General features: G+C 41.0%; 1 protein-coding gene and 1 long non-coding RNA gene across 3 annotated transcripts; one reads left to right on the top strand and one right to left on the bottom strand.

The window, feature by feature from the left end:
- Positions 1-11: 11 nt before the first annotated feature.
- Positions 12-5,374, bottom strand: LOC135597738 (uncharacterized). Its single transcript, XR_010481393.1, has 7 exons — positions 5,162-5,374; positions 3,561-5,054; positions 3,399-3,472; positions 2,223-2,309; positions 1,637-2,064; positions 1,355-1,546; positions 12-312 (listed from the first exon to the last, which is right to left on the bottom strand). It is a non-coding gene; the product is annotated as an uncharacterized LOC135597738 (long non-coding RNA).
- A 2,133-nt stretch (positions 5,375-7,507) lies between these two features.
- Positions 7,508-9,413, top strand: LOC103972309 (dof zinc finger protein DOF5.1-like). Of its 2 annotated transcripts, none has more exons than XM_018820378.2 (2): positions 7,508-7,939; positions 8,126-9,413. In XM_018820378.2, exons 1-2 carry the CDS (start codon positions 7,889-7,891, stop codon positions 9,098-9,100), a joined length of 1,026 nt encoding a protein of 341 aa, XP_018675923.2. In that variant the 5' UTR covers positions 7,508-7,888; the 3' UTR covers positions 9,101-9,413. The 2 variants fall into 2 exon arrangements, with proteins under 2 accessions (XP_018675923.2, XP_009384882.2); XM_009386607.3 differs by having other exon boundaries at positions 7,513-7,939; positions 8,120-9,413.
- Positions 9,414-15,518: the final 6,105 nt, after the last annotated feature.

Below are 15,518 nucleotides of genomic sequence, written 5' to 3'. Positions count from 1 at the left end.
AAACCTTGGTATTTAAACATTATTGATAGAAATTATAAGATATTTCCAAATAGAATAGAGAACCAGTCCTCTCAGTCTAAGACAAGAGTAGAATATTAAGATGCCTGTAGTGCTATTCCAACTTCTCCAGCTGCTTATATAAGCTGAAAACTGCGAAGTAGATAAGCTGCATGCAGTAAGCAACCTTTGGTGTCTCAAAGTTGTGCTTCTGTACCTACCAAAGAATATTTTTGGATGCAACAAGCAGTTTGATAACTAGTGCAAGCAATGGTTGTAAGGGCACACATCAGCTTACTTTTAATCCAACAAAATCTGCAAGTTCAAAGTTGAAGCAAAGGCTCAGCACCTTAAATGAGAAATCTATGATTAACATATTCACTATAATGCTACAATTTTATGGCATAATCATAATTCTGTGGGCATCTAAGTTTATGAGAACTAGAAATCAACAGAGTTGAATGTTCTTCATGTAACAGCATGTATAAAAGACCATCAGTAGCATAGCTACTTTGGACAGGTTTAAGAAGTGATGAATTCATAAGATCTCCACAGAGTTTCAGAGACACAAGAATAATTCAGAAAACAGGAATCAAAAGTCATCTGGTATTCCCAGGAAATTGAACATGCTGGGAACTACAACACTAGTGAAAAAAAATATATATGGGTCTGTAGAGACCCTTCAGTGAAAGATTGCAAAAAAGCTTACTGATGATGGTGTGATCAATCAATCACTGTTGAGTAGTTGAAATTATTATCCACCCCGGAAAAAGCTTCATGAATCATTGGTGCACTTTTCAATAATTGATACCCGGTCTAGAATCTGTAGGCTATTCAGAGCCAGTCGATCTATATCTATTGCACTCTCCATGTTGGATATCAGCTTTGACAGTTCAAAAGCAGAGCCAACAACTCCTCACAGTGAGATCCATGGATGCAGTTCATCCCCAAACAAGTCAATAGTCACAGCATTCAAGAAAATGACCATGAATAAAGGTGCAATGTAAGAATATCAACATCCCCAGAAGGGAAGAAACTAAAAGCCTATCCTTAAGTCATTGTTTAGAAGGAGACTACTGACTTAGAGTGGTAAAAAATAAAGGCTACGACCACTTGTTCCACATCATCTCATTTGGACTGTATCTCCATATTAGATCCAAGGATTCTAAACTATGGGCAGGCACCAGGCAACACATGGAAGGGAACAGAAACAGAGTCCTTTTCCTTTATAGTCTGGTGCACTTTGTAATGCTATGAATTGACGGATGACATTGCTTATGGTTACGAGGAAGTCAATATAATCATTAAGATGTTTATTATTAGATAAGTCTTATGATGGATCATATTGGTATCTCACCGAGTTGGTTTGGAGAACATAAAGTTGAGATACCACCAGCTGAAGCATACAGAAGGGAAAGACAAGTTGAACTTGAAGTCTTGACAAGCTTCTTGCTGGACCACTTGCCTTTTTGCCCTCTGTTGTTGCACATTTGGATGCAGACTTCTTCCATTATTTACATGCAGCGTCTGTGTTTCATGTCCTGGGCTTCTGAAACGTAGAGCCAAATAAATATGTGGATGAGAACGTTGCAACCATTGAATTATACCACTAAAAAGTAATCGAGATACTGACTCATACCTATATGCTAATGAAGATGAATATTCCGAGTGCATATGCCATCTGACACTCATGTACAGTTATCTACTGATCCTGATGAGCAGAGCAGGTCGCAAACCAAACAGAAGAGGAAGAATCAAATACGTCTCTGCAGATACTTTTCTGGGCCCGTGCATGATTAGTTTCGACTGTGAATGTGGAGCTCCCCCACATAACTATCTTGCTTTTGTATGTGGCTTGCAAGAGTCTAGACGTATGATGACCATGACCTCGCATCTCTATTACCAGGAAGGTGCGGAGCATGGGGGTGGGAGCTCCACACACAGAGTGCCCACAGAAATGCTTGGCCACCACCAACTTTGTCTCAGTCCTCAGTGATGAGATTGAGCCAGTGAACCGACAAATCCTTATCTTCCAATCAGCTTTACTTCCCTTGGATAGCACACTAACTGGAAGCAGCAAGAATCCTATCAGATGAACACCAAGCAGTACTTCTTTCCTGTCCGTTACTAGCCAAAATTTCAGTCTAAAATTATGCCAAACTTTTAAATATGGCACGGGAATGTACTATATTCTGGGGGGAAAAAGATGGGAGTTTCAGAATTACTCAAGGCAAGCAGGAGTAATGCAGCAATTCTTCAGCAAAAAGAAGAGTGGAAACCTTGTGTTACTGAAGCTAGCCAAATGGCAATACCTGCACTAACCAAAAAGCAAAAAACCATTTAACATGTACAGAAATTGGTTAAAATTGTAACCCTGATGATCATTCTCAAACCTCCAGATGTCCCGAGAAGAAGAAAGAAATAGAAAAAGCCTCATCAGTAATGCACTAGTGACAGAAGTTACACTGTCATGTGAACACTCACATATCTAGTGAAATAAAGTCATTGTCTTATGCATATTGTTTAATGTCAGAGCACTCTGTTCCAGCAAAAAAAGGGAGTGATAAGAAGCTTTTGAAACAAAGTTTTTCCTGTATAGCTATTTGTAAATTTTACAACATTGACCTCATTTACTAGAACTTCTCTGTTTCAATTTTTTCTTACTTCTGATGACACACAATAGGATATACTATTTGAAAGCATTAAAGTCTGTGATTTTCCATGTGTGTGTGTTTGTGTCATATTTACATATAGTATAACCTATCATAATTAGCCTTTTTCTAATGCGAACAAGCTATGTGGAACAGACCAACAGGAAGATTGATAACAACCACTAAAGTGAGAATCAAGGAGAGTAGAGGTCAGTGTGAGACTAAAGGGTAATCAACAGAGTCCTATTTAACACAAGAGTAGGCCCCCTATTATGAATTCCATTCTTGCAATTTGACAATCTATCAATAACTAGAAGATTCTTATCTTTTTTCCACGCATATAAAATCAACAAGGCAAGAAAAACTAAAACTTGGTGCTGGGGGTTCCACTGTATACGTCAGTTGCCAGAGAACTACTGATCTATCAATATTATTTTATGTGTCTAGCTTTAGGATAAACCCTACAGAAATTTGGCATTACAGGTAATCAGCTTTTACTTTAAACCAAGCAGCACCCATGTGTTGGGTATCCTAATACAATAACTTCTCAAACTTTGATCATGTACAAAAAATGACCAAGGAATATTGATTCTAAAGTTAAAAGGACTTATAAAGTTATGTTCATTCCCATGTTTTAAGTATCTTGATGTGACACAATAAGTATTGATTTCAAAGGTAGAAAACATTTAAAATTGACATAAGATACAAACATACTTGAAACAGGTAAATTGATTCCCATGTTTTGAGTACCTTGATGTGAGGCAATGCATTCGGCAACCTCACTTGTGATGCCAATGGGGCACAGTAACTGAAAGGTGCTGTACCTGGACATTGTAAATAACAAATAAATATATCATGTAAGTGTAGCAGGGGCAGGGATTGACACATCATATCTAACTGGAAACTTCATACCTAAACCATAATAACCGAAAGGTGCAAAGCCAAGTGCCTCTTGCTTACAGAAGAAAGAACACCTAATGATCTGTAAAGAGAATGGTACAGGAGAAAATGTTTAGTTCAGTGGCTATAGTAGACTGAACGGAACAATCTAATACTTACGCTCAAGAAAACTAGTGTTATTGATATGCTTAAGAACAACGTAGTGCCAGTCAAGTGAAGTAGAATTTGCATTGTGCTAAGCGTGATAAATATGACTGAACTAAAGTAGCAGCATATTGTTTCTGTATCATGTCTAAAGAAAATCAATATGTTAGAAAATATAATCAAATTTTGGAATTCGGTTACACAGCAATAGCAACCTCAAAAGTAAAATGAATTTACATATCCGAAAAAGTTGATAATCATGATATTGGCAAACTCTTCCACAAGGTGTGTGTTTCATCAGTTCAAAATTTGAATTTCTCATCCCAAATGCTTTCGATCATTCCATCACTTTTCTCATCTTCATAAAATTTTGACACTTACTGCACCCTCAAATATCTAAAACAAAAATTGAATGCAGAAAATAACATGAGTGCCTACTCCTACTCACTCACGTAACTTGACCTCGATATTGGTTGGCCAAGCATACCTATCCAATAGACTCTGAGTATTCGTGTCTCATGACAATAATTGTAGAAAATTGGTAAAAAGGAAAACAAATCCATCAGTTTCTTAAGGTGAAAGTTGGGGGACAATCATACATAAACAACTATTTCCAATGAGCAGTGGAGTCAATCTAAAATTTTTGTCCATGGTACAACGTGCTAAAATCATGTGGTTTTTGTATGCATGAATATCCGAAGTCCCCTATGGAATGTATGATTTGAAGATCACAAAACAATCACCTTAGAACAAGCTGCAGGATCAACAATAAAATCCAATACCAAAATTGGATGAAAAGCACTAACCCACATGAGATTTATGGCCTAGAACGCATATTATAGCATAGGGATCACACAGAGAGCATAAGTCCTCTCGCTGTGTACTTGAGATTTATGTTTATTTCTATTTGGGACAAAATCAGCTTGTTTAATCCATCTAGCCCTTTGTCTCTTCCAAGATTCCAGTGTAACATGTTTGTTCTTAATTATAAGAAACCAGAGAATAATTACCTACCTCAATATAAGGCATGGACAATGTAGTGCATAAGGCAAGAGAAATAAGCATTTTACCATGTGTCAGGAGACGAGAGGAATAAGCATGGGAAGAAGCTCTTCTGGCATTTATCCTATCTCAGTAATAATACTAACAACAATCGGTCTTTATGAGTACCGATAACCAAATCTATTTTACCAATTACAAGAACATGAGTCCGTGTCTCTCAAGAAGGGGGAAAAGTGAAGTTCTTCCCCTAAAAGAAAAGCCTTCTCGCCGGTGCTTCATAAGAAATCAAAGGTTCAAAAGGACTTCAATCTTGATCCAAGCTATGGTAATGGTCGCTGACACCAGGTTCTCCCCAAACCTCTAACGAAAAAGAAGAAGAAGAAAGCGACTCTTTTTATATAATCTTTGAGACACCAATTCATTCAATGAGAAATTTGACAAGGATGAAGGCGAGAGATCGAGATTACCATCCGAGCAAGAGGGTCCAGTGTAGACCGAGTGGTGGATCCGTCTCAGCTTGGAAAGGAATCCCGCCATCACAGCTCTGCTCCGGAGATCTGTGGTCTAGGGTTTCTCCGGGTCATATGTCGGAGAAGCAGAGGAGATGATGCGTCGACTCGCTCTTCCCGATCGCGTCCACTGTAATATGTTGTTTCGTCTGGTAAGCGGATGAACGATGACGCTACTAGCGTTAGCTGCATTCCCGCCCGTCGAAGCCTAAATAAGATGGATTTGGGTTTCAAATTATATGAAAAAAAAATACAAATTGAATTTAAATTATAAAAAATTTAACATAATCCACCAAAGATTTATATGGTTTTTTATTATATGAAAATAATAAATATAAGGGTGATTTTCATTTTAAAAAAAGCTCTTTTTTGTTTTTTTTATCATATAGCATATATTTTTTAAGATAATATCTCTAATTTCTATAATTACAAAAAAAAATATTTTCTCATTGTCGCCTTCATATCGTTAGCGTTGACTATTTTCCTCGCTTATCACTTCAATTGGTTTTATCCCATAAACAAGAATAAAGACAAAGACAGCATAAGAAAAAATGAAAAAATACAAAGATGACGAACAGGACTTCATGATTATAAGTGAGTATGATGGAAGGTGATGGGCGTGAAATGAGGCAACACAATGGAGACGTTACCTTTGAGATAGGGGTATCGAAGAAGAGGCAAAGGCGAGAATGAGGATGGTGACGATAGGCTAAAGATATGATATTTTCGAGAAAAAATAAAGATATTATTTGGGAAAGAAAGAAAAAAGAGTTTTTTTTTAGATAAATCACTCAAAGATTCTATCTAATATTTTAGTTTGCTTAAATATATATCACGATAATTTCTGAAATAATAATAAGCTCCAAATAGATTTTGAATTAGGTTTAGAAATCCACCGGTACACGAAAATGGAATCCGACGGATGAGATTGCTTGGTGCACAAATCTACATGTACCTCATCATCACCGTAAGATCCTGACACGTGCGGGTCAGCCCGTAGGAGTCGGGGGTGCTTTCCCGTGCATCTTGGCCCTCCGTTTGGTGGACCCCATCCGCCGACCCACTACTTCCGCAGCACGTACGTACCCCGGCACGGGCCCCGCGGGGACGCGGCGCCATCACTTGGTTGGATCATAACGTGGGCCCGCCCCATAATTGCGGCGTGGGGCCCACCGTTGTGCGGAATCGTCTCACACGTCTTTCCAATTTGTACAGATCGGTAACGTAGGATAATTTGTCCGGTAAAAATGAAATTGAGAATGAAATAATTATCGTTACTAATACAAAAGAACAATAAATTGTTTTTTTATATCTACCCAATGGAACATCACCCAATTCTTTAGTATGATCACATAATTGGGTATCACTATGGATAAGGCATGCATTGTGGGCGGAGGATGTATGATGTGGTACATACGATCACATCATGGGATGTACGAATCTTAGAAGGTTTATTACATGCACACAATAGAAGTCAAAGATCCTCGACTCTTATGATTTCACTAACCCATTATAATTATAATAAAACCAAACAAAAGGAAAGAAAACATCAAATAGTCATATTTTCCTTCCTACTTAGCTTATTTTAGTTCTTATCATTCTTATTTTCTTTGATCGTCTTCTTATTCAAATACACTTTGTATTAAGAGAGACTTATAAATTTATAGGTAATGATATAATATTAATTCGTTAGAAAAAAAATATATTATTATCAAAAAAATAAGTGAGTTCGATATCGACATCACTAATTTATTTATTAATAAATAAAAAATAATAAATTAGAAAAAATATTGTCACAGGATATTCGTCGTATAACTTGCGTAGGATATTAAAAATTGATTAAAAACTAAATGAGTTAAGAATCCACGCCTCTTATGCTTCTCCATGTCATTTAATCACTATCTCTTATTGAGCTTATACAATTGGAACCAACAAAAAGGATCGATCATAGCACGAGCAAGAGGATGAATAGAATGTGCATAGTGGAAGATAACCCTAAAACCATCCACTTTAATGAGACAGACGGAGAAGGTTGAAGTGCTCATCACTCAAGCAATCCATCATGTACGGTGGAATAAATGGAACACATCATCGACTGCATGTCAATCATCTACACTGTGGTGCTGTCGACACCCACATGACATGTGGAGACGCACACATATACATGTCAAGCTTTAAGACTCCTGCATCTTCATTTATCTTCTGCCTACAGATACTACTACCAGGGACAGAACAAGCTTTAATCCCCTCCCCCTCCCCCTCCCCTCCCACCTTTTTCTCTCTTTAGAACATGTAGAATAGCCATCTGTCTCTCCATTATATTCTTTTACAGTGAGGATGTAGCCCTCTCATCTCATTTCTACCTTACCTTTGTCATGCATGAAGCGGCCACCACTTCCCTCCTTCTCCCTTCCTGCATATGCCATCACCCTAAAAGCTTAAAGGCTAAGAATCTCTCTCTACCAACCAGACACAACCATGACAATTATAATATATAAGCCACTCAGGAGAGAAATAAGACCCTTCCTTTTCCTTTCTCTCTCCTTTTCTCTATCTCTCTTCCCTTCCCTTCCTCCTTTGTGCTCTCTGCAACTCCCTCCACCACTTCTTAAGCCCATCAACCTTTTGACAAAAGAGAAATAGATCGCCAAGGAAGAAGGTGTGGTGGAGGAACGGAGTGCAACCATGGTTTTCCCATCAGTTCCTGTGTTTCTTGATCCACCTAATTGGAACCAGGTGAGCTCTCATCTTCCTTGTCTCATCTTTTCCTCCGACGCCTTCCATGTCCAAAAGGTATAACGAAAGAGCCCAAAAATCCTCATCCTTTTGCTTCGAGATCTCTGCTTGAATACACCGGTGGCTCCGATTTGGTGCTTTATCCCTTTCTTTCTGTTTTCTGCTTGTTCGTTGCCGCAGCAACAGGCTCACCAGCAGGGAAACAGCGGCCGCGGTGGCGGTGAGGCTTCCCAGCTTCCACCAGGATTGGCAGCGCCGCGCCCTGACGGTGGTATGGCTGGCCTGATGAGGCCTGGGTCGATGGCGGACCGAGCACGGCTGGCAAAGATACCGCAGCCGGAGCCCGGGCTCAAGTGCCCGCGTTGCGACTCCACAAACACCAAGTTCTGCTACTTCAACAACTACTCCTTGTCGCAACCGCGCCATTTCTGCAAGACATGCCGGCGTTACTGGACGCGAGGGGGGGCCCTCCGAAACGTCCCCGTCGGCGGCGGTTGCCGGCGCAACAAGAGGACCAAGTCCACCGCCGGTGGTAGCTCCTCGAAGTCCTCGAATACCACCACCCAGACCGGTGCCTCCTCCTCGTCTTCCACGGCCACGTCGTCGGGCGTAGGTGGTGCAATCGCATCCACCACGCTGCTCGCTTCGCAGCTGCCGTTCATGGCCTCGTTGCACCCGCTTCCCGACTTCGCAGCGACCAACTTTGGTGTGAGCTTCTCAGGCATCCAACCCGTGGAAACGTTGGACTACCAGCTGGGTGGCAGCGGCAGCAGCGCCCCAGGCGGCGGCGTCGGGATGGAGAACCTGAGGCTTCAGCAAATGCAGCAGTTTTCTCTGATAGGCGGACTGGACCTCCCACAGCCGCCGGCACCTGCGCCAACACCGGCTTCCGGGCTATTCTCTTTCGTCGGTGATGGTGGTGGGTTCATCGGTGGTTCATCGACAGGGCAAGCTCAAACAAAACCGACCAATTCCGGACTCATCACCCAACTGGCTTCGGTGAAGATGGATGACAGCCAACAGCTGCTTGGTTTTCCGAGACCGTATCTTGGTGTTTCTCGCAACGACCAATTCTGGAGCGGCGGAGGCAGCAGCAGTAGCACCGGAGGATGGATGACAGATCTCTCCGGATTCAACTCTTCATCTAGCAACATATTCTAATGCGATGTCCTCTGCACTGATGGTTCTATAACGTGGAAGCTTAGTTTTTTTGCAATGGCTTCAAGAAGACCTACTGGAGGAGGAAGAAGATGAAGCAGTAGAGTACTAAAAACCGGTTTAACTTGTGATATGGTGGATGGCATGCATCTGTTAGCAAAACCTCTGTAAAAGAAGCTCTAGCAATGGTAGGTAGGTTTCTTGTTTCAGATTATTTGGATTGGTGTTGTTCCTCATGTTCTCTAATTAATGTGCTGTTGTATCTTACACTCCGCTTATAGAATCTTAATGCATGAAGTGTTGAAGCTTTTCGATCCTGAGTTGGCATGGACAATAATACTTCATTTTGCACAGAGATGCCATGATATATGTCATTGCTAGAAGTCGATACGGAAAATGAAGTTACATGTAAACTCATGACAATGCTTTTGTTCATGAACTTCAACACCTGGATGATCGATCTCCACAACCAAGAAAATTCCATTGAGAAGCTCTCATCTTCTTCAACTTCTAGATCTATTATATCGCTTAAAGCGGCAGTGTTTCCAATTGAAGCCTTTTGCTGCACTTCTGTGTGATTCCATTCAGATTAAAGCTCTTATGAAGCATTAGTTCTCACCTTTTGAGATATAGCCAAGTAGAACAGCTTTTGACCAACATTCCATGCAGGAATCCATGTGTATTCATGTCTTCCCATGCATTGCCATCCACTGTAAGCTTGACAACCTCAATCGTTCCATACAAGGAATTTGTCCATTTAACTTCTGCATTTCAATGGATTAATCAGTGGTCATAAGTGCTATGTATCAGCAAATGATAGGTTCTCACATGTGTGATCTTATGATGGATATATATATATATATATATATATATATATATATTCATATTAATGTTTCGAGTATGTCAATGCATTGATGTGTATTCTCATTCATACATGGATCCATGAACATCTGCACGCATGCAGATGGGAGACAGAGAGACATGAACTTTATTTTTCGCAGTGTGGTGTTGGATTTGATTTGTGTTCTTCCTCGAACACGTCACAACTATTTATCCCCTCTCTCTCTCTCTCTCTCTCTCTCTCTCTCTCTCTCTCTTCCTCCTTTTTTGCACTCCTCAGCGTCACACATATTGATGTATGTAGGATTGTGGTATAGAACAAAGCTGAAGAAGCCAAGATCTCACTAAAATCCATGCATCCCACCAAGAATTCGTTAGTGATAAGAGTGGAAGAGCACGCAGTCATGCACTGAAACGATGGAAAACGAGAAGGAGGGAGAGAGAGAGAGATGGAGAGAGAGAGGAGGAGGAAATGCGAGGTAAAGGAAGGTGTAAGGGTGAAATGGCCGAAAGATCCATGTCCTTTTAGCTTAAGGGGTGCATGCCTCAGGGAATCTGGGTTCTCGTTGCTTTCCCGAAGATCAAGGCGGTCTCCCCCTCCTCTTCGTAGCCCTTAAGAGAATAAAGGGAGTCTGAGGCGATGTACAAATAAAAGGAAAAGAGAGAAAAGAGAGAAGCCTCCCTGGGTTTTGGTTGTCAGATGGTAGAAGTGGAAACCTAAGAGAGACAGTGTGTTGGTGTGAGCGAATGGAGAAAGCCAAGGTCGCAAAAGCACCACAAGGGCAAGCACGAGAAGTGCAATCCACAGTAGAGGTGTGCACTGTGTGGGAGCTCGGAATTCTGTGCATGACAATGTATGTCAACAGTGCAAGCCTTAATTGTCTGGTTTGGCCAGCAATCCTAATGCCATACATATGTGTGTAAGAAAGAGAGAGAGAGAGAGAGAGAGAGAGAGAGAGGGAGAGCAAAGACGAGAGGGCAGCTTTAGCTTTACTAGTGGTGGTGGTGGTGGAGGGCGAAGAGGCCGCCACCATGAGAAGTCCTCCAAGTATTCTCGAGTCAATAAACCCAGCTTCGTCTTAAACCGCACCCGGACACTGAGAAAATGATGCTGAAAGAGACAGCCTTCGCCATGAATACACCTTTTGAGTTTGATTACGCCAAGGCACGGTATGCAGAGGCAATACTCCTCAAACAGAGACCCACACACACCACTCTTCCGGCTTAACTTTAATGACTCTACCCACCGCCAACTTTACGATGGCCAATCCAAGAGGAAGATGACAAGGATTTTCCGTGAATGACAGTACCAATTAGTGCTACAGAACTCTAGATTTTGTGTGTGCTGAGGTGAAGAAAGGAGAGGAGAAGAAGAGGTAGACAAGTGGATATCAATCGACTCCTAGGACAGCTCTGCTGTCATTGTTTGATTTGATGGTGGAATCTTGGAATGTTGGGGTTGCTCGGACGGAGCCCACACGGTGTGATTGATTGCACAGGGTGTGGGAGCTGATGGGATGCGTGAGCTTTTCCATTGTTTACCGGAATGATGCATGGTTGGCCTCATTTGCATCATCCCCCACTGGCCTACACCAACAATATAGTTTTCACAAGCCCTGACACAGATGCTTCCAATTCAGACACTCGGGACGATTAGTAGTATTCTCTATTGTTAGAGCTAGCCCCAGGATATTTACCAAAGGATAATTTTGGTAACACAACAAGATAATAAAGCGGAAAGAATAAAGCGACAAGAACAAACAAAACACCAGAACACCAGATATACGTGGTTCGGTCAATTGACTTTGACCTACATCCACGGAAGAAAGAGGAGCAAATTACTACTATAAAAGAGGGACACTTACAAATGCCTTAGGAAATGTTCCTAGGCCATAAAACACCTTCAGCTTCCTAAACAAGAAGACTTCAAACCATAAGCAGGTTTTCTTGTGATGCCTGCTGTACTTCTTGTGGTGTCTGTGGTACTTCTCGTGGTGTCTGTGGTACTTCTCGTGGTGTCTGTGGTACTTCTCGTGGTGTGTCTAACATCAAAGCTCAGGCCCTTATTTATAGTTCTAAGACGAGACAACAAGTCTGATTTTCCCAATGTGGGACTATGGGACTTGCCAAACTAACAAATCTCCACCTTGGCATGTCCCAACAAAACTTGCTCCACCTTCTTCATAAAAGCCCCAACGGGCAATCACCAACAATGAACACCAACCAAGTCCAAGCACTGCTTGAACTTGTAAACCGGAAGAGGCTTCATAAGCATATCAACTGGATTGTCCTTCGTATGAATTTTCTGAACAAGGACTTTTCCCTCAGCAATCAACCACTTAGCGGAATTATCACAAGAAACTGCATCTGAATAGGAAGTAGGCTCACCAACTTCACTTGTTTCTTCTGCAACAGACAAAGCATATGCAACCAAATTTGCATACCTTTGTGGTGGTCGAATATTTCTCATATGACGTATATGTCATAATTTGGTGATGTCAGAATCAGACAATGATGATGACGAAACTGCAACTGAACCTGTGACAGTAGTTCCCTGCAGAATATACAAGCTACCAGACCTACAAGCTTTCATAACAATAAGGGCACTTCTAGAAACTTTCATAACTCCACCTTCAGCTGTGTATTTACACCCAAGGGCCTCTAGGGTGCCTAAAGAGATGAGATTCTTTTTCAAATCAGGAACATGTCTAACATTAGTGAGCGTCCTCACAATACCATCATTCATTTTAATTCGGATTGTTCCTCTACCAACAACATCACATGCGGCATTATTGCCCATCAAAACAATTCCACCATTACAAGATTCATATGTGGAAAACAAATCCCTATTGGGACACATGTGATAAGAACAACCTGAATCTAAAATCCATTCATTTTTAGACTTTGTCCTGTCATCAGTAGCAAAGAAAATATTTCCAAAATTCTCATCAGAAGCTACACTAGCTTCAGCGGATTCAATAGTTTTCTCAACAAATTTTTCCTTTTGCTTTAATTTATTTTTCAATTTAAAGCAATCAGATTTAATGTGCCCCATTTTATGACAATATCTGCATTCCAAATTTCTATGTCTGGATTTAGATCTAGATTTAGATCTACTACTGTCAAATTCTCTTTTATCCATTTTATCCCTGACAACCAGACCCTCAGCCTGATTTCCTTTACTTTCCCCAGTGATATCTCTGTCTATTTGCTCCTTAGATTTTAGTGCAGATTTAATTTCCTGATACGAAACTGTTTCTTTTCCATAAATCAAAGTATCACGGAAATGCTTAAAAGATTGGGGAAGAGAACACAAGAGCAACAAAGCCTTATCCTCATCATCAATTTTTGCATCTATATTCTCTAAATCCATAACCAAAGAATCAAACTTATCAAGATGCGAGAGTATAGATGTACCTTCAACCATCCGAAGCATATACAGACTCTGCTTCAAGTAGAGACGATTCTCCACTGTCCTCTTCATGTACAAGGCTTTAAGTTTGTCCCACATGCTCTTAGCCGTAGTCTCCGTAGCTACCTCCCGTAAAACCTCATCAGAGAGATTTAGAATGATGCTGGATCGGGCCTTCTTATCCATACCCGCAAGATCTTCTTTTGACGTACCATCTGGAATGTTCTCAGCACCCTGAAGTGCCAAATCAACTCCGTCTTGAACCAGAATGGCCTCCATCTTGAGTTGCCACATGCCGAAGTTGACATTTCTATCGAATTTCTCTACAACGATCTTTGATATTGTCATTGTTGCCAAAAGATCCCAGAACCAGGCTCTGATACCAGTTTGTTAGAGCTAGCCCCAGGATATTTACCAAAGGATAATTTTGGTAACACAACAAGATAATAAAGCGGAAAGAATAAAGCGACAAGAACAAACAAAACACCATAACACCAGATATACGTGGTTCGGTCAATTGACTTTGACCTACATCCACGGAAGAAAGAGGAGCAAATTACTACTATAAAAGAGGGACACTTACAAATGCCTTAGGAAAGGACACTTACAAATGCCTTAGGAAATGTTCCTAGGCCATAAAATACCTTCAGCTTCCTAAACAAGAAGACTTCAAACCATAAGCAGGTTTTCTTGTGATGCCTGCTGTACTTCTTGTGGTGTCTGTGGTACTTCTCGTGGTGTCTGTGGTACTTCTCGTGGTGTGTCTAACATCAAAGCTCAGGCCCTTATTTATAGTTCCAAGACGAGACAACAAGTCTGATTTTCCCAATGTGGGACTATGGGACTTGCCAAACTAACACCTATCGGTTGTGGGAATCAAATTTCCATATCTCATGCACCTCATGTGATTCATATTATAATGCTATGATGCAATTCATATACTTGGTGTTGGCGAGTCTAAAGGTCGAGTGGATTTCCATGGAGTCATGATCACTCTGGAGATGGAAAAGACAGGAGCAGACGGAGAGCAAACGCTTTGCCATTGCACACACACATACTCGCTGTTCATCGCCTATTCCCTTTGCGTCCAAAGCGACCTGTGGTTGCATCTGCTGCGAGATCTGGCTGGTCTCAGAAAAGCAAAAGTTGCAGGGAATTCAAGACGGGGGAAAAAGGAAAAGGAAGTACTCGACGATTGATTCGCCATGTGGTGTTTGAATGAGTCGACGACCAACATAGTAGCACTGGTTCGGTTAAGATCATATCAGTTCCTCCGCCCGAGAGTTCATCTAAAGGCATGTCATGATGTAGACTCGGGATTCCATTACAGGAGCAGTTCTCGTGGTGCCATTCCTCGCCACGCTGATGCTTCCTCAACCCCCTCCGCACAACTGATGGACTCCGACTGCATGTATTCTGGAGAAAGAAGATGACCACGACTCATCATTTCACCACCTTGCTGCAGTTTCCATATCGACTGCACGCCGATGGCAATCATCATCAACTCTTTGCTGCGGTTTCCATATCCTTCGTTACATTTCTGATGCTTGGATTCATCTGAAGTTCTCACCACACACTTGCTATGCTTCACGGATTCTTGGAGCACATACAGTGGCTATTTTTTATGAGAAAGAGTATCCCATGTTAAGATCAGATGTTTCAAGGTGGAGGCACACAAGTAGCCGGAGACAGGAGCACAATTTAGAAGACAAGTCAAACCATGGTCAACTTTTCCATGGGTGACAATGTAGGTTTGTCATTTTTGACAATTTGCTATGAGTCAACTATTCCATTTTTGGTTTTTACCTTTGTTGGGAAAAGCCTCATCTCATCATCCAGTGTTGCCACTGTCAATTGAGTATCTAAAAAGGATTTGAAGAAGTATCTAAAACAAAAGGAAAACAAATATACTATGGTTGTCAAATTCATAAAGTTTCATCAGTCAGCTCACTTATTGAGTTGTTTTTACCAATATTGAGCCTTACAAAAAGAACTAATTAGCTTGTATTACCTACTTTTCCATTTGGTAGAGAACCCTCTCTCCCCCCAAAAAAAGTATACTAGTGCAATGGGTGAGCCTAGGTGAAACTAATCAAGACTAACATTAATGTAATATGATATGATAGATCTAAACAACTGATTTTGTAGCTTTCTAATAATATTAGGGGC

Source organism: Musa acuminata, chromosome BXJ1-11 (assembly GCF_036884655.1).
Source record: "Musa acuminata AAA Group cultivar baxijiao chromosome BXJ1-11, Cavendish_Baxijiao_AAA, whole genome shotgun sequence".
Taxonomy (NCBI): Eukaryota; Viridiplantae; Streptophyta; class Magnoliopsida; order Zingiberales; family Musaceae; genus Musa; species Musa acuminata.
The sequence above is the reverse complement of the archived record's forward strand: the minus strand, read 5'-3'. Positions and strand labels throughout refer to the sequence as shown.